The following is a 22,684-nucleotide window of genomic DNA, read 5'->3' as shown; positions in this document are numbered from 1 at the left end:
TGCTCTTCAAGGCCGAGGCGGCCATTTGCTTCAGTAGCGAAACACGTCCTCTGGTCCTTGTGCAGTGTCAGCTGCACGTAGGGACTCCCTGTGCCGTGTGTGAATGCGGGCATCTCCGCACTGTGGGAAGGCTGAGCACGGGGAGGCTGACGCAGGAGCAGAGGAGCCAGAGCTACACAGCTTGCATGGCTGCTCTGAGGTGGCAGGGCCCTGTGGGCCAAGCTGTGCCACCCTGGCATGAGTTGCCGTTCTCGCTTGGGGGACGGCGGGAGCATCTGTGCCTCACAGGGCTGTGCTCTCTGCAGAGGAGGACAACCATCTGGGCTGGTTCTGTGTGGACGACGACGGGAGTCAGACCAAGAAGGACACGCACCCGCTCCTGGTGGGACACATGCCCGTGATGGTGGCCAGGCAGCCCGAGTTCAAGGTGGGCGCTGCGTTTGCTTGGAGGTACTCGGGGCTGCTTTTGGAGCCTGAAGCCCAGGCCCAGCCCTTGGCTGTGGTGCCCAGTGCTGGGTGGTGCTGCCAGGTGTGGAGTGGTGACCTGTGAGGGCCAAGGCATGCTTGATGCATGGCGTGGCTCAGGTCCCCTGCCAGAGGCAAGAGCTTTCCCACATCTGCTCCACAAACCTGACCTCCTTGACTTCTGCTGGACAGCCCTGACCCCGGGCTGCAGCTGAGCACTGGACTCAGGCACTGTGACCAGCACTCTGGTGGCTCTCAGTGGCTTCCATGATCTGGGGAATGTGCCTTTTTGCAGTAAGGGCCTTTGCATTGAGCCACTTCCTCAGACCTTTAAACAAATCGTATTTAAGACAGGGCATTGGCAAGTTGCCTTACTTTAAGGATGGCACCATTGTTCACTCCTGGTCTTCCATTCTAACCTCGCCCCCTCTGAGGTGCCCCATGACACTGGCTTTCCTTGTGGTTGGGAGGTTCTGAAAATGAAATGCCAAAGACTAAGTCCACCTCTTCACACTAAATGTTCCAGACTTAACACAGTTGACCATGGACTCAGTCGATCAAAAATATTCAGTTAGAAGCATGTCTGTACAGGACATGTGCAGAGTTTTTTGCATTCACATTACCTGCACGGTACAGTATGAGGGCTCTGTATGTGGTGAGTACATCACATTAGGGTTAGGAGTAATCTACAGCTGATCTAAAGTTCCTGGGCAGATGTGAATATATTATGTGAAAATCCTGTGCTGTTTTATGTGATAGACCGGAGTATCTGAGGATTTGGGCTTCCCTGTGGGATCCTGAGATCTCTGACCAGCATGGCTATGTATTAAGCTATTTCACCTTCCTGTTTTAGGCTTCAATAGGTAATGAACCTGAGGTTTGTGGTTAGATGTTAGAATGCCATTTGAGAAATTACGAAGTCGCTCTTCAGCTTTGGTCCTTGGGAAGACTATTTTGACCCTAATTTGCAAAGAGCTGTTGAGAAGGTCATAAGGCCATAGTTCAGGAGGAGGGAATAGAGCTAAATAATTGAGAAAATGCCACCTCTTGACACTGATGTGCCAGTCTACCGTGATCATCTAGAAAGTACTGGGCGTCTTATTAAGAGAGCTCATCACCTGCGTGGGCTTCATAGAGTAGGTGGTATGACCACACTGGTGAGGCTGTGGCCTTCTGTTTAAAGGAAACACATAAGCCAGGTTGGTCACAAGATAAAATGCTGATGTAAATGCAAAATGAAAAATTCTCACGGAATGCAGAGGAAAGGGCCAAAGAAATTGAGAGATAGACAGACAGACGGAGACAGACAGAGACACCGACCGACCTGTCAGGAGTTTTGTTCTGTGTGTACTGAACTAGGCATACCTGACACAGAGGACAAAGTAAATTAAGCTAAACCCATAAGCTGCAGATAAGAAGGCTCGGCTCACAGGGGGCCTTTAAAATTTAATGAGAGGGCTGGGGATTTAGCTCAGCGGTTCTGCCACCTGCCTTGTAAGCCAAAGGGCCAGAGTTCAATCCCCGGTACCATGAATAAATAAATAAATATTTAATGAGAAGAAAGCAACACCTAGACATATCCTGGTGGCTTTTTAAAAATTTAAGGATAAAGAAAAACGTTTGCAAGTATCCAGACAGGATACTTTACCTATAAAGGGGAAAAAGTTTACTTATAAAGTTTACCTATAAAGAGGAAAAAGTCAGGCTGACCTCAGATTTTTCTCTTACAGAGAAAGACAATGGAACAACATCTAGAGATGTTTTAAGAGGAGATAATTTAGAATCAAGAATTAAATACCCTGCCAAGTTAGCGTTTGTGTATGAAGGCGGCTGGAAGACATTCTCAGATAGTGAGGGCTTGGTTAAGAAAATACATCACCAAGAGTCTTCTCTGAAAAGTTTGCTGAAGGATTTACTGCACCCAGCATAAACTTTTAAAAGAAGATTAGGGAGATAATTGTACGAAAGGTTTGATGGTTAAAACTAGTTAAGAACGTGAAACCTAAAACTGTTAAATAGAAAGTAATAAACCTAAATAAATGCCAAATAGATTTGTAAGCTAGATCTAAAAATTTTAGCTTATGTAGTTTTACTGTCAAAGTTCATGCCAAATATTCGCTGTATTGGGCAAATACTGTTTTATTTTTGTCATATAATATAAAGATATGTTGTTAAGCCAAATGTATGTTAGATAAAGGTGATTTGTCACTGAGCACAGGTACAGTAAAGACATTCTGAATGATAATCTGACAAAATTGGGAAACGGTATGGGTCTATTTCCTTAAACAACAACAACTAGCAAGTTCATCATGTTAATACTGACAATGTTTCCAAAGCCCTGGCTTGGGGGTGGGCTGTGTTTGAAGTACTGAATTGGGAAACCTGTAATTACCACATCAGATGTGGTTCATGTAAGTCACTTTCTCATTGAGTCTTGGACAAAGTAGATTATGTACCTTCCAAATTTCTGGAATTTAAAACAAGTGAAAAAAAAAAACAAGAAAAAAACAGCAAACAAAAACCACTGAGGAAGTTTTATAATTTGCATAAAAGATATTGAAAGAGGTAGAGGCTACTTACACTCAAACTGGGTTACATTCCAATTAATAAGATTGAAATCGAGTAAAAGAAAAATCCATCCCTAATCTGAGTAGTCACATTTGTGTGAAACAAAGGCTAAAGGGGCTTACAGGTAATAGAAATTCTAGGTCATAGAAATGGAGCGAACTTTTTTATTTGTCAGAAATAAGGGTGTTCCAAGAAATTTCACATTTAAGATACTGTGTGGCATTTGTATGTAAGATCTGTGTTCAGTATCTTGATATGGATGGTAGTTTTACTGTTGTAAACTCATACAAATGCATATTTTTTAAAACACATTTAAAATTAGTGTTTTATGTACTTAAAATTCATTGAGTAACCCTTCAATTAAAGAGAATATGTGTAGCAAAGGAAAAAGAAAAGAAGTCTTGAAACCTCTGAGTACCATTTTACACATTTGGTTTCCTCTACTCTAGGTCGAATGTGCTGCTTACAACCCCGAGCCTTACCTAAATAATGAGAGCCAGCCAGATTCGCTTTCCATGGCACGTGGCTTCCTGTGGGTAAGAGTCTATCTCAGCACAAATTCACGAAGAGTTGCTGTCAGCAGTTGGTGTAGGAGAAGCTTAGGTTCTGGGTGTCCTGAGTCACAGGTCTCCCTGTTGTCCTGTACATGCAGACAGGAACCTTCCTCCGAAGGGAGCTGATTCTGAGGAGTTAGAATGTTTATTTATGTTATTTTTCACCCAAAATTTTACCAGATTGAACTCAGTCTAGAGATAACTAAATAGACTATTTCTTTTGTTTTGGCAATTAAATTGCATGGACTCAACTTTCCCCCTTCCAAAACATTGCTGGCTCTTTACCTTGGAAACCTAGCAGTTAGATTAGCCAGACCCACCTGAAGGCACACTGCAGTCCCACTGTGCTCACCCTGGACTTTGCGGGTCCTCCCCAGCTGCTTGCTCCACTGTACACCTGTCTCCTGGCCACTGAAGTCTTGCTCAGCATGTCCTGGAGGTGTTAACCATGAAGCGGCCTGGTCACGGGTTCACTTGCACCACCCTGGAGCTCGGGGAGAGGCTACTCATTGAGGTTTTAGCAGAGCTGTGCTCTTCCCAAGGACTTGTGCTTGTGGTGCCTTGTCCCCTCATGGCCACACCCTGTGCTCCAGGACTAGCACGGGGGCCTGGCACTCCGTGTCCTTCCCCAGAAGGGTTGGTGGCGGAGGAGCTTGCTCAGAACTGGTGGGAAGGAAAAGCATCAATGACCCCCAGTGCTGCTTTCTATTAGCGAGGCCCAGGTCCTGTCCACACAGACATGACTCAGGTGACGCTGCCTCTGGGAAACCAGCCCACCGCGTGCCTGTAGGCGCCTCGGGGATGCTGTGCGGGGTTACTCCTCTCAGAGAAGAGCCGAAAACACAGCATGTCCCAGAGCAGTGACCCGCTCTGGGATTCACTGTTCTTAATTTCCTTAGCTAAGGGCTGTTAAATAGCATTAGTGTTTTTAAATTACGAATTTACTTAGGGCCGGGGATTTAGGTCAGTGGTTCTGCCACCTGCTTTGCAAGCACAAGGAGAAAAGAAAAAAAAAATGATAAAATGAATTTACTTTTTAGGACTTAACATTATGTGTAAATAGGTTCTTACCACTCTGGGATGGGTGTGTGGTTTTTATTGTATATAAAAAATTAAAAATGCGGGCCCTTTCTTTGAAATGTTTGAAAACCTAATTAACACATCGACATGAAAAAGCGGCTTTGCCAGCAGATCATTGCCCGTTGTCGGCGCGTCCTCGTGTGCGGGTTCTCCCTGAGAGTCAGTGTCTCTTCTGGAAGCTGGTGCGCATGCTCACTTCTGCCCCTCCCCTCCCTGCTTCAGATTGGGAGCTGTAGCAGCCAGATGGGTCAGATTGCCATCGTCTCCTTCCAAAGTTCCAGCCCCAAAGTCATCGAGTGCTTCAACGTGGAGTCACGCATCCTGTGCATGGTGTACGTGCCCGGCCAGCAGCAGCACCGAGAGCCTGGCGCGGGCTTGGATGCCAAGCCCATGGCCACCCATGCCTCCGATGTGCCCACCATCTGCCTGGGCACAGAGGAGGGAAGGTAGCAGACCTGTGTGCACAGGCACCTGGGGCCATGCGGAAGGGTCGTGGCCACCGACCTGGGTTGGTGGGGCGGTTGGCAGGCGCACAGGAAACCTTTAGGGCCACTGCAGGCTGCAGGCCCAGAGTCCGGCTCGTGGGAGTTGTCCAGAAAGCTCCCAAAAAGAAACGGGAGGTTTTTGTTTCATTTTTTAAAGGAGAGAGAACATTTTACACCATGGTTTTTGCTCCTGCAATGATTTTTTTTTCAGGATTCATTTTATTAATGCTTTTCAAAAATATACCATACCTTACTTCTTGGAATAAGACAGCCAAATTTTATGTTATGATCATGTTGAGCAGACTCATTTAAAGCAAAGTTAAAATGATTTTCCTGGTGTAAAATTCCAAGATTAAAAAATATAAATTAAAAATAAAATTTTGTTGCCGTAAGATATGTTACTGTTTTCCCCTGAAAATGCTCCGCCTTGCGTCAGACACTTCCCATTTTCTAAAGCAGTCCTGGGAGTTCTCTCTCAGGAGTATTTCCATGGCCGCCTGATGAATGTCCTGAATTAATTCAAAACATTTACAAGCTTTTGTCAAAACATTATGGTGTATACTTTTGAAATCTGTTCAAGACATGAAGGCAGCCACACAGCACAGCTAAAGACGTTCAGGAAAGAGGACTCCAGAACTGCTTCAGAGAGCAGAAAGAATGTGGGATAAGTGTGTCTGGGGAGAGGGTATTTGGAGTGAAATTAATGGAAACATGTATGTTACTGTCATACATTTTTTTTTAAAAAATTGAACATTCACTGTACTTTTTTACCACACCACGCAGATAGGAAGAACTAATTTTTTTTGATAACTCAGTGTTTCCATTTAAAATACAAGAAAGAAATTGAGCAGCTGCAGAGAGCTCACGTGGCTGTTGTGTCTCAGAGTGGAAGGGGCAGGACGGAGGGACTGTGGCTGAGAACTCGCTGGCCGTGAGCGAATGCTTGCATTTACCTGTGCTTTTCTTTTGAAGCATTTCCATTTACAAAAGCAGCCAAGGCTCAAAGAAAGTGAGGCTGCAGCACTTCTTCACCCCTGAGAAGTCCACAGTCATGAGCCTCGCCTGGTCGCCACGCGGCCTGTACGCCGGTCTGGTCAACGGCTCGGTGGCCAGCTACACCAAGGCCGCAGGTAACTTGCTGCTGCCCCCGCCCAGCTTACTTTCTGGTCCCAGGAGGCCGGCTGACTGCCGCACCCCACCCCTCTGACTTAGCCCCGATCCCGAGGACTCGTTGCCCCTTCCCTGGCTGGAGCACTTCGTCTTCCTCGCCCACCGCCGCTGCCTTCCCCTTCTCGTTAGGACCCCTCCTGCAGCCCCACACCTGTCCACCAGCACCTTCTTGTGCGGGCGCTCAGACGCGCCCCAGGCCTCCCCCCATGTCCCCACCTCCTGCCTGACTCCTCATGGGCTCCACATGTCCTGGCTCCTGCTTGTTCCTCTCCGAGCCTTTGACTCGGCAGTGGTATCTTCCCCTGCTTAGTTACCCAGGGAGACCGAAGCCAGCTGTTCTGTGCAGTGCTCACCCTGTGTGGGGGTCTGCACCTCCTGCTGAGCCTGTGACATGTCTCACCCTTGCCCTGTGACCTCCGGCACCACCTCCCAGGAGCCGTGGCCTGGTGTGGGGTGCGCCCCTTCCTCCCTCTCTGTCTGGTGGGTGCCCCACTTCGCCTGGCTTCCTCCCTGCTCCTCAGTGACGGTGACATCTGCCACAACTTTGGCAGTGGGGACCTGTGGCTCCGGCGCTGACCCTTTCCAGTCTTGTATCTGCTCCGCTCTGCGTCCTCCTGTCCCTCCGCATCCTCCTGTGCCTCCGCGTGATGGTCACCAGGGTACTGCGCTTCCTTCAGGTGCAGAGCCTTGTCATTGTTTCATGGTCCCGGGCTCTAATTTCAGCAGTTTGCCATTTGGCTTCCTGTGTTTCAGTGGGGCCCTTTTGGTCACATAGAGAGGGAAATAATAAATCTCATTTCAAGTTTTATAAGGAAAATACCAAATTTATCGTGCGGTAAAGTGCACAGATGCCGAGGGCAATTCCTTGCCAGGCAGCCCTGTGTGGCACAGTGTCCTTGGGTTCCCATGAGCGGAGGGGCGGCCGTCCACCTGCCTGTCCAGCTTAGCTGGTCGTTGGGGCTCCGGTGTGGCTTGGAGGCAAGGAAACAGCTCGGGTGGGGGTTGCCGCTCTGAAACTGCCTTGCGGTTTTCTTTTTCCTTCTACCTTTGTTGAGATTTGCTGTCACAACTTGACGAGCGGTTTTCTCCAGTGCTCTGGGAATGTCAGTGACTCGAAAGTTTTATCTGGGTCTCCAGAGCTGATTTCGCAGATGGACGTCCACTTCTTCCAGCACCGTGGGATTATTTGAGCTTGGAATTCCCTGTGCAGTTTACCAAGCAGGTCGTGTATTCAGGCACTTTGCACCCCACACGCCTACCATCCATGTTTCTTACTCTTTCTCTCACAAAGCTTCTTAGAAGAACATAGATGTACAGGGACTTTCACATAATCTGGGTTCTTTCTAATTCCTTTTATTTTATGCTCTTTGCTTCCTCTTTCTTTCTTGGGCTTCTTGATGATCTTGATCTGCTGGGTTTGCTTCAGGCCTGGTGCTGTGCTGTGCTGTGCATTGTGCCCCCTACGGGACTCTGCAGGCCTGCTCTGTCCTCACAGGCCCAAGGTCTGCCGGATGCACCCTAACCCTGGCTGCAGAGGCCTCTGCTTCCCCCAGCAGAGGCAGATGGGCCTGAGCCCCCACTGCTGCCAGGGACCTGGAAATCTGGAGATGGGTAGGAAATGTCCACCTTGTCAAGTCTTGGCTCAAAATGAAAATGCCATGAGCTTCCCAGCTGCTGTGGAGGCTGAGGCAAGAAGATTGCAAGTTTGAGCCCAGCTTGGGTGACTTAGTGAGACCCTGTCTCGAAAATTAGGTGTAGCTCTGTGGTAGAGTCCAGCTCAGTTTAATTCCCATTGCTGCGGAAAAACAAACTAAACAGCAAATTCATGTATTGTAATGGAGTCTGGCTGCAGTGCTGTGGCCAGGCTGAGTTCCCCCACCTGGGTATAGCCCAGGCAAAAGTCATCCCCAGAGGCTGCCCTGTTGGCCCAGATCCAACGTGGGCAGGGCGCCGGCGGACAGACACACAGGACCTGTGGAAAGAATAGCAAGGTGCTCAGTTGTTTGATGTTGACCCTTAGCCAGATGAAGTGTCCAAAGTGGGCTTTCCCGCCTGTGATCTGGGTTCTTGTTTCAGAGGCACCAGCCTGTCCTGTCGATGGGGCCCCCACACACAGAGTCCGGCTGCAGGAGCCTTGCACTCTCGGGCCATGCCACACCCTTGGGAGCCTGTGAGAGCCAGAGAACACTGCTTCCCCTCTGCAGGGGAGGCTGGGAGTGCCAGATAGGAAGGTCTATACATGGGCGTGTGCACGCCAGTGTGAGGGTGTGTGCAGTTGTGCACCTCTAGGTGAGTGTGTTCATGGGTATGCACGTGTGCATGCATGCATGTCTGTGTGTGTGTGTGTGTGTGTGTGTGTGTGTGTGTGTGTAACACCACAGGATAATGCACTGCTCCTGGAGCAGGTGAAGAGGAAGAGGCTGGTGCTACCCACTGGGGTTCATAACTGCTGAGCCTGGTGACCAAATAGCATTCCTGTCCCAGTTGGATTCTAGCTTGAAGTGTGCCGGGAAGGGAGAGCAAGTGCAGAGCTTTCTCTCAGTGACTGCACTCTGCTCAGACAGTTGTTCAAGGTCAGGGTTTGTGTTCAGAGCCTCGGATTCAAGTCCAGACAAAGCGGGAGGAGCTGAGCCTTGTTCTCCCTGGAGGAAGCTGCCTGTTTGATTAGGATGTTGAAGGTAGTGCTGATGACTGTTACGTTTTTAGCATGAAGACTGAGTTACTGGATTGAGAATTGGAGAGTTAATTTTGATCATTGATAAGATAATTGCATCACTCTAAAAATTTGTGTTAAATCTTTTTTTTTTGGTGACAGTGGGGATGAACTCAGGGCTTCATGCACGCTAGGCAAGTGGTCTGCCACCAGGCTGTGCCCTGCCCATAGTAAGTCTCCCTTAGATGTTTTGTATTGATAGGGAAAGCTCTTATCTCACAGTTCATGCGCTATATCTCATCAGAGATCTTTGAAGTATTTTCAAACTAAAATATTTCATCCCTCCTTGGGCTTTAGGAGAGGGAGCAGTTTTTCAGAAAAGAGGAACTCCTTTCACCGCAGTTTGGACTTTTTCACACTGACACTCTCTCCTCATGGCACCATTTATGTCGGGGGATAGTTTAAAATTGAAGTAGATAATGGGAAAATGTAAACATTTGCCCAGTCATTTTGGATGCAATTTCCCCTAATGATGACCTTCATATATTTATATTTATTACACATAACGGTATGTATTGAACACTCATTGTGCCAGATACTCAGTGTTTTGTAAATGCATTTTCTCGTTTTTAATTCTCAATCACCGTTTGAGGCCCGAGGAAGTATTATCGCACTTTGAAAGGAAGGAAACTGAGGTTTGGGGTGCAGGACACACGCCTGTGGTGACACATCCTGGCCGTCATTGTTTGTCACCACAAGAGGCTCCTCCTTGAGATGACTTTAATTCCGGGGACCTGGGACACCAAAAACAAACATCAGCATCAAAATCATTACCTGTGTTCTCCGTCTCCTTGCGTGGTTATTTGTATGCAAATGAAACTGAAAGTAATTTTTTTTTAAAGATGGATCCTGGAATGTGGAACCACAAAAAGTCCTAAAGCTGGGCGTCCTTCCGGTTAGGAGTCTCCTGGTGATGGAGGACACTTTGTGGGCGGCGTCTGGAGGCCAAGTGTCCGTCATCGGTGCTGAGACACATGCCATCCAGGTGAGTTGTCGCGGTTCCTCGTGGGAGGCATTGGGGCACTAAGGGGACCCTCCTAGACTGTGCGGGAAGTCGGTACCGGGGACACTCGGCTGACCCTCTTCCAACCCCATCCACGGAAGTCACTGCTCAGCAGTGTGTAGCAGCTGCAGCAGCATCCCTCACGTCAGCAGGCCTGCTGGTGCAAAGTGCGCCATCTACGCTGGGATGCGGCTCCCCCTCCCCTAGAGCACCTTGCCTCGACAGGAACTGACCCAGGCAAAGCCAGTGGGTGCTGTTACCACTCAGCCTGGGGAGGCCTCTCCCAGGGTGCCAGTACCGGAAGCTGCCATGCAGAGAAAGAAAGAAGACGTTCAGGGCATCCTGGAGCTTTCACGTCTAACACTGTGTGCAGAAGTGTTTAAGAGCTCGGGAAAGTTTTTCTTACATTATGACCAAGAATCACTGTTCTTAACATACAAAGAATTCTGCTAACCTTTAGGAAGGCAGCCGACCTAATAGAAAACACTGGGAGGGCTGTGTGTGAGAGACGACACAGCTGTGTTCTTACACACACACACACACACACACACACACACACACACACACACACACACACACACACACACAACTAATACTAAAACAGGGCGCTGTTAATATCTCCATGCCTAGAGCAGCTTCGGGCTCGCAGCAACCGAGCAGCAGGCACGGAAATCATCGTACAGCCGCTGCACCACCCCTCCCCGCGATGCAGAGGTGCACTTGCTCCTGTTGCGCAAACGTGTGCAGGCCATGTGTGGTTGTGCTGCCCCAGGCCCCTTCCCGTCTACACATCCACTCCCGACTGGCATCCGCTGACCTCCGACACGAAGGCCACGTTGCAGAGGGAGCAGTAGACTGTCCGGCCGGCAGTGGTGGGCAGAGCTCCGCAGGAGGGGCCTCGCCGGTGTGTTTGGCAGTCGTGCTCCACTGTTATCAGTTACTACTCAGAGAGCCGCTGACATCCTGGTGACCCAGACAAGGTGGGCAAGTGCAGAGTGTCCACACAGCGGCACTGGCACCCCAGGCGGGATCCATCCCGAGGGGGCCTCCATGGGGAATGCTGCTAGCGATTTCTGCAGCAGTGGAGGCCGCAGGAGTGTGCATGCACTGAGATGCGGCTGCTGCCATCCTGGTGCCACACGATCCCCGGGCGAGAGCTGAGGGGCTGGGGTCCCGTGCACCCACTGTGTCAGGCGAGTGTGTGCAGTTGTGCAGCTTTTCTACCGTGATAATGACAGGTTACCCTTGTGCCCCCAACACCTCCTCCCCATCCCTGGTGACACAGGGCTCAGTGGTGTTTCACTCTCACGCTTGGACGTCTTTAACCTTCACACAAAAGGCAGCAAGTGGGAAAAGAAGTGTATTAGTTGGGGTTTCCCATCTGTGAAGGGTGTCAAACGGCTGTGTAGGTCTCTGGAATTTCAGCCTCTGGTCATTACAGCTCCTGAAAGGACCCATCTGGTTAGTCCAGTGGGCTGAGCCTATGGCATGTGTGCCGCAGTGACTGCTTGACATCACTGAAAGTCTCCTGGGTCCACCTCCGTCCTTCAGTATGGGAGTTCGGGCCAGCCCGCTAAGGGTCCGTGAGTCACACCGTCAGATGCCACGGAGCCCGTTCCAGGACGCGTGCGTCCACGAAGTCACACAGGTGGCACTCCAGCTCCTGGTACAGAGAATTAGTGCACGTGGATCCAACCCAGAGCACTCCGGCCCTCTGAGTGGCTGTAAATGACAGGGTTCGTCAGAATGAGGAGGGGAGAGCGAGCCTTGGCAGAGCTGTGGGTCAGACTGAGGAGCAACTGGAGCCGCTTTGTTCCGGTGGGTCTCCTGTGTCCCTAGGGCCCAGCCCGCCAGGTGGTGACGGAGGACGGGAGAGGCAGGGCCTTGCTTGCAGATAGCCATTTCGCTCAGTCGTCTCACGGAAGCTGTTACGTGCCTCTCCGTCTGCTCTTTGGTGTCTCTGGCACCTTGGTCAAGCACAGAGCCTGCATTGACCTGTGTGACTGGGCTGGCCAGTGCTGTAGCTGGGTAGTTTCCTCACTGGCCTTGACCCCTGGGTGTCACCTTGGTGGTGATCAGGGACCTTACAGCCAGCCTGCGGGCCTTTGTCTCCTCGGGCTGCATGCAGTGGGCCCGGCGTGGCCCTGCATCCCCCCAGTGGAGTAAGTGCTTCTCGGAGTAGACTCACCAGCTGGCAGCCTCTCGTTAGCGTTTGTTATTGTCTACGGAGAAGTAATAATACATTTCTGTAAAATGTTTTTCCAAAACAGTGCATTATTTTTATTGTAAATTGATACCTAAAAAGTTAGAAGATGGGTTTCTATTGCCTCCACCAAAACCCCTGGGGTAACTCAACCTTCCCAAATTGCGGCTTTGTTGTAGCCCATGTGCTGCCTGGAGTTCACATGCTAGCGATCTCAGAATCCTATGTTTGAATCCAAATAAAGCTTGCAAATGAAAATAACAATATATTTATAGAGAGAACAAAAGTCTGCTCCCCAGTGAAAACAAAATTCATGCAGTTCCTGTTTGGTGGGAGCCATGGCCTAGATGCCCTCACAGCCTGGGGTCTCTGTTCCCTGGGCCTGGGGTTTGTCATGGGGCAGGAACAGAACAGAATGGTGAGGGCTGAGCCCGGCCTGGGCTGCATGGAGCTCGGTGGAGGGAGCCAAGCTAGGGGGTCAGAGGTCTCCAGGGTGGAGGCTGTGCTGGGGGGCCTGGCCCTAAAGCCTGAGAAGGGTTCGGATCATCACCCCGGCAAAGGGTGCTACCACCTGGCAGGCAATGCCCCTGCCTCCTGTTGGGCATTAGGAGCAGGTGGGAAAGCGTGTTCTAAATACCGAGTGGCCGCATAGGAAAGTAGTCACTAGACTGCTCCAACGCTTGGGGTGGCTTCATCTTTTATCTTTTCCAGTGGCATGTGCCTTTCTGCCCTGACTTAATACCTTTTTAAATTTTAGAGACTTAAAACCCCAATGCAGCTCTGAAGCCAGCCTGACCCTTAGCACAGGGTGATTATTCTGGATTTACAGCAGGCGCTGACGTCATGGTTTATGTCTTAGAGCTGTGGATCACAGCTAGTTTCAACTGTATTATGGTAGCTGCTTAACTGTAAAGCCTGCTGTTCCTCACCCCTGAGTTTCCGCGGTGCATGGTGCGGTGCTCTCGACTGATGGCAGACCAGCTCGGGAAGAATGAGAAGGGCAGGGTTTCCCCACCAAAGGAAAGAGTGAGAGGGTGGCCAGCCAAGACACTAAGGTGACGACTGCCCAGTGATCGTGTCTGCTCTTCCACGATGGAGAATGACGTCCTTGTGGGCAGCACCGCCCAGGTGCCCAGTCAGCCTGGCCTCTGCCTTACCCCCTGCTTCCACCAGACACCCTGGCAGGGCCCCATAGCCAGGCACTCTTGTTTCCAGCAGAAAAAGGCCCAGAGAGCAGAGCCAGGCCCACACCCTGGTGTCACGCTGCTGCTCTGCACCGGTTGTCAGCTGGAGCCTGCCTGTGCCCCCTGCACCAGGCCTGAGCAGAGAGCCCCAAAGGCCACTAGGCAAGGGTGCTGAGGACCTCTGGGTGACCCCGCTGCCTGGACCTCAGTGGCACTGCAAGCCCACACTGCAGTTGTAAAAGGTACTGCTCACCATGAGTCTCAGGCAAGGGGTCAGGATGGGCAGAGCCTCAAACTGTGCCTCTGTGGGCCCTGGGTGATGCTCCGGTCCAGTGTCCTTGCCAGCCCCGTGAGGACCTGGCCCTGTGGGAGGTCTCTGCCCTGTTCTTGTCACGCTCAGCCGCAGCTGGACACCACGTCCTGTGACGCCTTCCTGCCTGGCCTGTCTGCACAGCCTCCTCAGATCTGTGCTCAGGGTTGTTGGCAGCACCCTGACCTGTGGGGCCTTCTCTCCACCAGAGCCAGCTGGAGGCCCACCAGGAGGAAGGCATGGTCATCTCCCACATGGCTGTGGCCGGTGTTGGGCTCTGGGTTGCCTTCACCACGGGATCCACCCTCCGCCTCTTCCACACGGAAACACTAAAGCACCTTCAGGACGTTAACATCGCCGCCCCTGTGCATGGCATGCTTCCAGGTACCGGGTGGGGCCCACAGTGGAGGTGGGGGAGGCTCCCTGGCCCTGCCCAGAGTTCCCTGGGTTGGAGCAGAGCCACAGCCCCATCCCTGCTGGGGAAGCAGACGGCCATCATGATTTCTGTGTCCACACAGCAGAACAGGGGCCCAGGGGTCAATAAAGAGGATGAGAGGGAAGAGGGAGAGTCCCGTGGGGGTGGCATCTCGTCTGGGCTCACCAAGCATGGGGCAGGAGGCAGGTGGTGGAGGGTCGGGTGGGGAGAGTGTAGACAGGCATCCCCTGTGGGTGCACAGACGTCATCACACAGGTGCTGTCCTAAGTTGTCCAGCACTGTGTCCTGTGGTGCTGCTGCTCTCTGCAGACATCTGGTGGACCTTACAGGCACCACTGTCCTTACTTGCTACTGAGCTCGGGTTTTGCAGGAGACAGATCCCCCCCTTCTGAAGGGTGGCTCGGCGTCTGTGTGTGTGTGTTTGTGTGTGTGCGCGCGCGCGCGTGCATGAGACTACCCAAGCACATGGATCCAGTTGGTCACTTTCTCCCTGGAGACAAAGCCAGAAAGTAGCCTGGCCTGGGACATGTTGCTGATGTCTCATGTGCCCTCCACCCTCCCTCTCACCCAGCAGAGGAGCACAGGGTGAGTGTCCCAGGACGTCCCTGGGCCTGCAGGTGGCATCTCCAGAGAGTGCAGGGAGGCACTGCCATGGGCCAGCCCAGGTTGTAGAGCCGCTGTCTTCTCCCCACAGGCCACCAGCGGCTCTCTGTGACCAGCCTGCTCGTCTGCCACGGCTTGCTGTTGGTCGGCACCAGTCTGGGGGTTGTCGTGGCCCTGCCAGTCCCTCGTCTGCAAGGAATCCCCAAGGTGACCGGTGAGTAGTGCCTGCTGTCCCTGGGATGTGTGACATAGTCTTGTGGAGTTTAGTGTACAAGGGATACTTAGTGGACAGTGCCACTAATGTGCCTGTCCCTCAGCCTTGGCTTTTCTAGTTTTCCTGTGCTGGAAACCTGTGTCCATGCCACCTCATTGCCCTCAGTGGCTCCCTTCAGCACATCTTGCTTGGGGAAAACGGGTCTTTGATGAGACAGAGAAGGAGCCAGGGGTCTGAAGCTGCCTCCCTCACTTTCCTCAGCTCTGCCAGCTGTAGCCTCCTCTGGCACCACTCCCCTAGGGCGGGGACAGTGCAGTTCTGAGGTGGCCAGGGTGGCCAAAGCCTCTTCGGCCTCCTGCAGACCTTGGGCCAGGAGGGCCTGAGCCTGATACCTGTGTCAGCACCAGCATCCGGGTGGCGGAGACCCAGAGGAGACAGCCAAACCGCACTGCCACAGCTCACCACTTGGGTCACATAGCCAGGAACTGAAGAGTCCCGATTTTAACCAGAACTGTTGCACTTATTCTTTTCTACACCCCAGAAACTTTTTGCAGTGAAAAGGATAGAAGCTGCTGACAGTGCAGTCATTTTGTTCTTAAAACTGACACATTTCAGTCTCAGTTTTTTAATTCAGGCTTAGGAAAATTAAATACATTTCCATAGAGCAAATAAAAGGTATTTAATGTAGAAAACTAGAACATGACTTTCAAACTTTGGTTGTCAGTACTTTGCACTGAGCGACACCCACAGCCTTTGTCTGTTTTGAGATAGTCTAGGTTGCCGAGACTGCGCCCAGTTGTGCCATCCTCTTGCCTCAGCCTCCCAGGGGCAGGGGTTACAGAGTATGCTGCTGTGTCCAGCTTATGCGCTAAAGTATGACATGGGTGTCAGACCTGAGTTGCACTGAAGAAAACCCCTTTTTGTCTTTCGGATGGTCGTTCTTAAAGCTCTCCTCAGACCCACAGGAGTGCAGTGAGCAAGTGCGGCCACCGCCGTCATGGAGTCCGTCCCAGTGGGGACATGTGCTGCCTGCATGGGGAGGCGTGCAGGGTGACACCCTGCCCGCACCTGTCCCTCCCATAACCTCCTCTGCTGCCCTTGTCCCCTGCAGGAAGAGGCATGGTCTCCTACCACGCACACAATGGCCCCGTCAAGTTCATTGTTCTGGCCACCGCCTCACACAAGGACAAGGACAAGGCCAGGGACAGCCCGCTCCCTGGCCCTGAGCCCCTGGATGAGGAGCAGAAGGTCCAGCCCTCTGGGGAGGTGGCCGCCTCGTGCCCTGGCCAGGAGGACTCTGACACAGCCGTTTGGTTGGGGGATTGGCCAGGGCCAGGGCCACAGAAGAGCGACCTGTCATCATCATCAGGGTCGCTGAGCTTGTCCCACGGCTCTAGCTCGCTGGAGCACAGGGCTGAGGACAGCAGTGCCTGCGACTTCCTCAGGGACCCTGCTAGCCCTGTGCAGAGCAGGGCGCGGCCATCCCGCAGGGCCAAGGCCAGCTCGGCGCTGGTGGTGTGCGGGGGCCAGGGCCACCGGCGTGTGCATAGGAAGGCACGGCCGCCGCCCCCAGAGGAGGTGGTGTCTTCCGTGATGGTCTGGCAGATCCCGCTGCTGAGTGCATAGGGGACGCTGCGTCCACACCGTGTTAGGGAGGGAATGTGCAATACGCCACTGGGCGGCCTGCCTGCTGACTACCCTGTCCACACCGCAGCACTGGCCCAGGTGCCAGGAGGGCAGAGCCTGCAGGGTCTGGTCCCTGATGTGTCCGTGACAGTGCCGTGCTCTTCCTGAAGCCTGTACTGGTGTCCGTTCACCCGGAGACTATGGAGGACGCTGCGTTGGTAACAGCCCTCTGATTCACCACCGTAGTCATAAACTCCGGGGTCCCTGGGGACAGTCGAGAGCCAGGTCACAGGCACCTGTCCCGGACGCAGCGCTGTGTCCTGCGTCTACTTTGTATCCTAACAAAGCACTATTTTCCTGTTAAAAATTAACAGCCACATTGTAGTCACTGTGGTACCAACGGCCGTTCACATATAATCTGTGCTTTGAACCACATGGCTCAGTACCCCCCAGCACTGAGCCCCAAGTGACCCGGCCACAGGGTGCTTCCTGTCCCCTGCACCCCGTGGGGGCATCGCGTCAGACTCCCGTAGGTCTGGAGCAGGGTCCACTCTGACAGCCATGCGGCCCCCCCGTGGACCAGCCCTCCCAGGCTACTTGGTGTGTGGACGCCCCCCGTGGCACACGCAGCTTGCACACAGGCCGGGGCTGTGGCGCTGGCCGGTGTGAACCCTGAGCGGCTGTGCCGGAGCTGCTTCATCTCGTGTTCGTGCCTGGGTGAGGGGGACAGAAGCCGACTGCGAGCAGCGCCGGGAATGTTCCTCAGCACCGTGCGGGCGACTGAAAATCCCAGTTTTACCACAGCCAAATATTTGTTGAGTTGTATATATGCCCCAAACTCTCTTCACTCTTAGCTGCTCTCTTATTGCATAAATAAAGTCATTTTTATTTAAAAACAGCATTGCATCATGTTTTCCTGTGGATAAAGTCCAGGAGGCGAGTGCAGCCAGGAGGGAGTGTGGTGGGCGGAGGAGCAGACCTTCCTTCCGGGCTGCCTGGCGAGAGCATGGGCCATGCTGAGACCAGAGCTCACCCCACCCATGTCCATCCTGGCTGCAAACAGGCTGCCTGGGGGAGGCAGGCGCTGTGCGGGATGTGTGTGGGTGGTGTCGCTGGTCACTGCCATCCTCAGGGTGGCGTGTCATCCTGTGCGACCTTGCTCTGGCCCTGGTGCTTTCAGGTCTGCCTCCCAGGTGATCCAATCACAGTGGCTGCAGCGCTCCCTGGCCCCCACCCCCCTGGCCCAGCTGCAGCCATCCGGAAGGCTCCTGCTCAGAGCTCCTCACCAGGGACCAGCCACCAGGGACGCCTTGTGCCAGAGGGGTCGGGCCTCCCTGCCCAGGAAGACTGCCCGGCTCAAGTCCAGGTGTGCTGTGGTACACCTCGGAGGGGAGCCATAGTTGTGTCATGAGTCCTTGGTGCTGTGGGAGGACTGGGGGGCGGAGCCCTCATGTTCTCCCAGATCTGAGTGGTTCATGGAGAAGCTGGGTAGGTGCTCCGAGAGGGTCTCTGCAGGCTTCTGTGCACTGTGCACCCAGTGTGTGGGGACGCAGCTTTCAGGACAGCTGTAAGGAAACCACTTGTGTCTCCCATTGCACACGTGCTCATAATGCACAGATGCACACACTCATCCTCTAATGGCTGCTTTCCCTCAGCAGCTATTGGACAGTGTTTATCCAAGTAGAAAGACACAGAGGAGGCAGCTGGTGGCCACCCTGGCCTCAGCTGGGCTCCCTGTGGCTCTGGGAGAGACTAACCCGAGGCACCCATGAGCGTGTCAGGGAGGATGCACACGTGTGTGCCTGCACATGGTATCCTCACCCAGCCACAGCAGCCGTGCTTCTGGGCAGCTGTCCTGGGCTCTGGCAGCCAATGTGCTTCGTCTTGGTCCCCTGTAAAGTGAGGCTCGGAAGCCCCTACCTGGAGTGACTGTGAACGAAGGCCGCCGCCATGTCCCTAGGGTGACTTGAGACACGGCCACTGCCTGGTAAGGCGCTGGGGCCCCTCGCTATCTGGAGATCAACAGCCAAGGGAGCTGGGGCTGCACTCTCCCCAGCACAATCTTGTCAGGACAGCCGGCTGGGATCCCAGGGTCCGGGGGGTGGGGGGGCAAGGCTCAGGCTCAGCCACAATGGTCCAACTGTTCTGCTTGGCGTCTGGCCAGGTCACAGAGCAGCAAATGAAAGCGGTGAGGTAGAAACCAAGCAGAAAGCAGTAGCTTCTCGTGTTCAGGAGCTCTGGACTCTGCATTCTGTTTCCCTGGCCAGCCAGCACAGCCTGTGGGCTGGAACACAAGCTAGGGCTTGCAGGCTCCATGTCATCGTGTGCCGTCCAGTGCCCCACTCACTTTCTGGCTCTCCTGTGATGGGGAAGAGCAGCTAAGGAGAAAGTGGGAGCCACTCGCACCTGGCTGACCCCTTTCCCGGGACCTGGTATCAAAAACCATAGCCCGACAGCATCAAGGCTGATCAAAACCTGCGCCTTCAAGAATGTAGAGCCTACAGCAGGAGCACCTGACAGGCTGGAGTTTTGCAGAGGCCAGACACGCGTGACTTGATATTCTCCACAGACACTTTCTTGGAACCTGCAGATCTAGAATGAGACTGCCGGTCTGTTCAGAAGACTCGAGGTTTGCTTACTTGCTGGGTGGTTAGATTTCTGCTCACTCAGAAGTGTACGGAGGTCATCGACGCCCTTCCCCAGCTGGCTTGTCAAGGTGCACTGTGTCCTCTTGCAGGAAGACCTTATTCAGGAGGACAGAACAGGACAAGTTGGGGCCTTGGAGAGGCAGCACGGTGGGGTCCTTCGTGCCATGCAACCACAGCGTGGCAAGGGCCTCACCCAATAGGAGTCAGTGCCAGCCCCGATCCAGAGCAGGGTCCAAGGACCTGTGCTCAGCTCACAGTGAGTGTACATCCAGTGACCCCAGCACTGGGGTTATAGCTTTGTGCTTGAATCTTCTTCAAAGTCATCTTTCTGCAAATTCAAAAGGAACCAGTCTGTAGTGGACTAAGCTGGTGCAGCATCCTGGCAGCTGCCCTGGAGGAAAGACACAAACCCTGCCCCGGTGTCCTGGGCCTGCTGTGCAGCCTGTGGCCCGGAGCCCATAAGTCCTCCCTGTGCTCGGTGCTGGAGCAGGAAGTCCTCAAGCAGGCACAGTAGGGCCGTGCTCCCACCTTGTCACTGGCCCTCACGTGCCAGCAAGAGGCACCTCTGAGCCGTGGGAACTCTGGGTCTCCCAGAGTTCATATGGCGGCATCCTCAGTGTCTTTGCTCTGCAGTCCCCACCTCGCCCATGCATCCCAGCTCATCTTCCTGCCTGGACACTGGACAAGGCCTGCGAACTTATCTTAATCAGATGGCCCCTATACAGGCCTTTGCCAAACAGGGTCCCACCTGAGAACTCATCTTTCTGGAGGACACAATTCAGCCTGTGCCAGTCTTCAAGCTGGTGAAGTTCACAAGGACATACTGCCAGACAAGGGATCCTGTCCAATTCACACCTTTGGGAGTCACTATTCCACCCAGCCTAAGCAAATGCGCTTGAGAGGATCTATTTCTGCAGACACTCATTAAAAATGCCTGGGAAGTCAGGGCCTTTAGTCCTTTTATTATTGGCAGTGGGTCAGTGGTTTGTTTTTAACTGGGTATTGTGTCTGGTCAAACCTTACATGCCATCACAGCCACTAGTGTTCCTTTTTGGTGGCAGCAATGTGATTTGGAACAGATTTAGGGGACAGCAGGAAGTGTCTTGACTTCCTTGGGGTGGTGCGATGGTGGACACCCATGTGCAGGTCCTCACACTGCCTGGTTCGTCCACCTGGCCACCCTGGCCCCACCGTGCTGAGGCTCCTGCCATACAGGTGACTTGAACAGTTTTAAGAGGAAACCCGCCCAACCAGGACAGTTAAGCTCTGAGGTTTTTAATTCAAAGCACAAAGCATGTCCCAGATTGGGGGATATCAGCGTGGGAAGCAAGCAAAAGCCTTGGAGGACCTGTGGACTGCAGTCCTCATCGGGAAGGTTGAAAGTCTGAGCCTTGCCTGGACGATTCAGCAACTAAGTGAGACCCTGTCTCAAAATAAAAATAAAATGAGCTGGGAATGTAGCTTAGTATGAAGGTCCTGGACTCAGTCCCCAGTGCTGAAAAAAATTATTTTAAATGTATTTTTTGGAAAAAAAGATTGACTAGGATGAACAACAGTAAGTTAATGGCTTACAAAGTTAGTGACTATCAAAATTTACATGGCAAGGACTTAGTGACTCTTAGGATCTTGCAAGTGCTAAAGGAAACCTAGACCCAAATGCCTCCAAGACATGAGGAACAGAACAACAGGAGGACAGTCTGAAAAGGCACCCCATGTGTCTCCTACAGCCAGGGGCAGCTCACCCAGGGTGGCGCAGGTCAGGGGCAGCACAAGGCTGAGTGAGGCATCTCTCTATTTTCAGATCGGCGCAACAGGTGCCTCTGCAGCCAGGTGCTGTCTGGAAGAACAGCTGGTGCATGTGACACGTGCATGTTCTCACACTTGTGCCATCTGTCCTCAGCAGTCTTGGGCCCTTCTGCCAAGGCACGAGTTCCTCCATCACTGGTCTCCAGTGTATGTGGGAACGGGGACTCGGGGACAGAGCTGCACAGCATTCTGAAAGTCGCTTCCCAGAGTGCACAGGCAGAGCTTGTGGGAGCTGCAGCGGGGAGCAGGCTGGCAGAAGGAGATGCTTGGACAGTTTTAAAGGAACCAGTGAACCCTGTTTCCAACCAACACACAATTAATTATTTTTCTGTGCCAAGGAGCTGGCAGTGCTTACAGCAGTTGGCTCCATTCCTGACAGTTGCTAGAATTTAATGGAGGGGCAGTGCATGGCATTAGTGTGCCGTTAGGAGCGCCAGCAAGCTGCCAGGGCTGGGTGTCCACACCTGCACTCCACAGGGCCTGGCAGGTCCCTCCCAGGCAAGGAGGCTGAGGACAGGTGTTTCAGGAGAACTTCCTCTTCTGAACACCCCAGGGGCAACAACAGAGCCAGAGGTGACCAGCAAGGCTCCTGCTTGGCCTGGGAGGACACCTAACTGAGCACATGGCAGTGCTCTCCCACTGGGCCCGACGGGGGCATCTGCACATGGAGGCAGGCTGTGGGGAACCCTGGTCTGAAGCCCGGTTCAGGAGTAGCACTGCAGTTCCTGGCTCTGGCTGGGGCCCCAGTCAGGATCTGCATTTGGGCTGTAAACCACCACACCCTGGGCAGGTCAGTGAGCTCGGCTGCACAGTTCTCCCAGAGCCTTGAAAACTGTTAAGGATTTACTTCCCCAATGGTAGGTGCCTTCAAGTTCTTGAATCTCCTTAGATAGGCCAGCTCCTTGTCATCTTACCCCAGGCTTGAGGTCAGGACCCAGAGAGGCCCTAAGACCCAGGGGATGCCCAGCGCAGAAGGCTCCTCTGTGGCTCGCTCTGCCCCATTGGGCCACAGCCCACCTTTTTTTTTTTTCTGTGGGGGGGTACCGGGGATAGAACTCAGGCCCTTTCGCTTTTGAAGCAGGCAGCCAAATCACTGAGCCAAATCCCCGGCCCTAAGCCCACTTTAAAAATAAGATACTGAAGTATGAGAATACACGGCGGGACCCACGCGATGCACATCTTCTAGGCAGGGCAGGAGAGGGCGGATGTTTTACTTTATTTTTTTCTTCTTTCTGAAATGTACCCATGGAGAGCCAAGCGTGCAGCGAGCATAAAAACCCCGCGTGGGCAGGACCTCCGGACAGTAGTGCCCCAGTCGAGAGGGCAGCAGGTCCTGGGGGCCCCAGCCCAAGCTTCTCTGCGAGGAGCGGGGTGAAGGCGAGCATACTCTCCACCCCAGCACAAAGGACGCCTAGGAGAGCCCGGCAGACTCGCGTATCTTTGGAGTAAACTGGCAATGAAGCTCGAGGGGACTATTTGGCCCCAGGAAGGCTGTTTCCACTCGAGTTAGCAGCCAAGTTTTCGGTCCGGAGAGTCGCGATTCCTTGGTCCATCTCCAGGCGAGGGCCGGCGTGGGGCCCAGTCCACCGAGACGCCCGCGGCTCGCGTCCTCTCAG

General features: G+C 53.1%; 1 protein-coding gene across 1 annotated transcript in view; it reads left to right on the top strand.

Annotated features, from left to right (window-relative positions):
• Positions 1 to 17,512, top strand: part of Arhgef10 (Rho guanine nucleotide exchange factor 10) — an 86,371-nt gene extending 68,859 nt beyond the window's left edge. The window contains exons 23-30 of the mRNA XM_010620365.1: positions 306 to 427; positions 3,483 to 3,569; positions 4,890 to 5,113; positions 6,125 to 6,282; positions 9,878 to 10,020; positions 13,945 to 14,119; positions 14,866 to 14,988; positions 16,100 to 17,512. Of these exons, the coding sequence (XP_010618667.1) occupies positions 306 to 427; positions 3,483 to 3,569; positions 4,890 to 5,113; positions 6,125 to 6,282; positions 9,878 to 10,020; positions 13,945 to 14,119; positions 14,866 to 14,988; positions 16,100 to 16,614 (1,547 nt within the window). The 3' untranslated portion in view covers positions 16,615 to 17,512. The remainder of the gene's footprint in view (positions 1 to 305; positions 428 to 3,482; positions 3,570 to 4,889; positions 5,114 to 6,124; positions 6,283 to 9,877; positions 10,021 to 13,944; positions 14,120 to 14,865; positions 14,989 to 16,099) is intronic.
• The last annotated feature ends 5,172 nt before the right edge of the window (positions 17,513 to 22,684 follow it).

Source organism: Fukomys damarensis, unplaced genomic scaffold (assembly GCF_012274545.1).
Source record: "Fukomys damarensis isolate Sample0158 unplaced genomic scaffold, DMR_v1.0_HiC HiC_scaffold_18, whole genome shotgun sequence".
NCBI classification, from domain to species: Eukaryota; Metazoa; Chordata; class Mammalia; order Rodentia; family Bathyergidae; genus Fukomys; species Fukomys damarensis.
The sequence above is the reverse complement of the archived record's forward strand: the minus strand, read 5'-3'. Positions and strand labels throughout refer to the sequence as shown.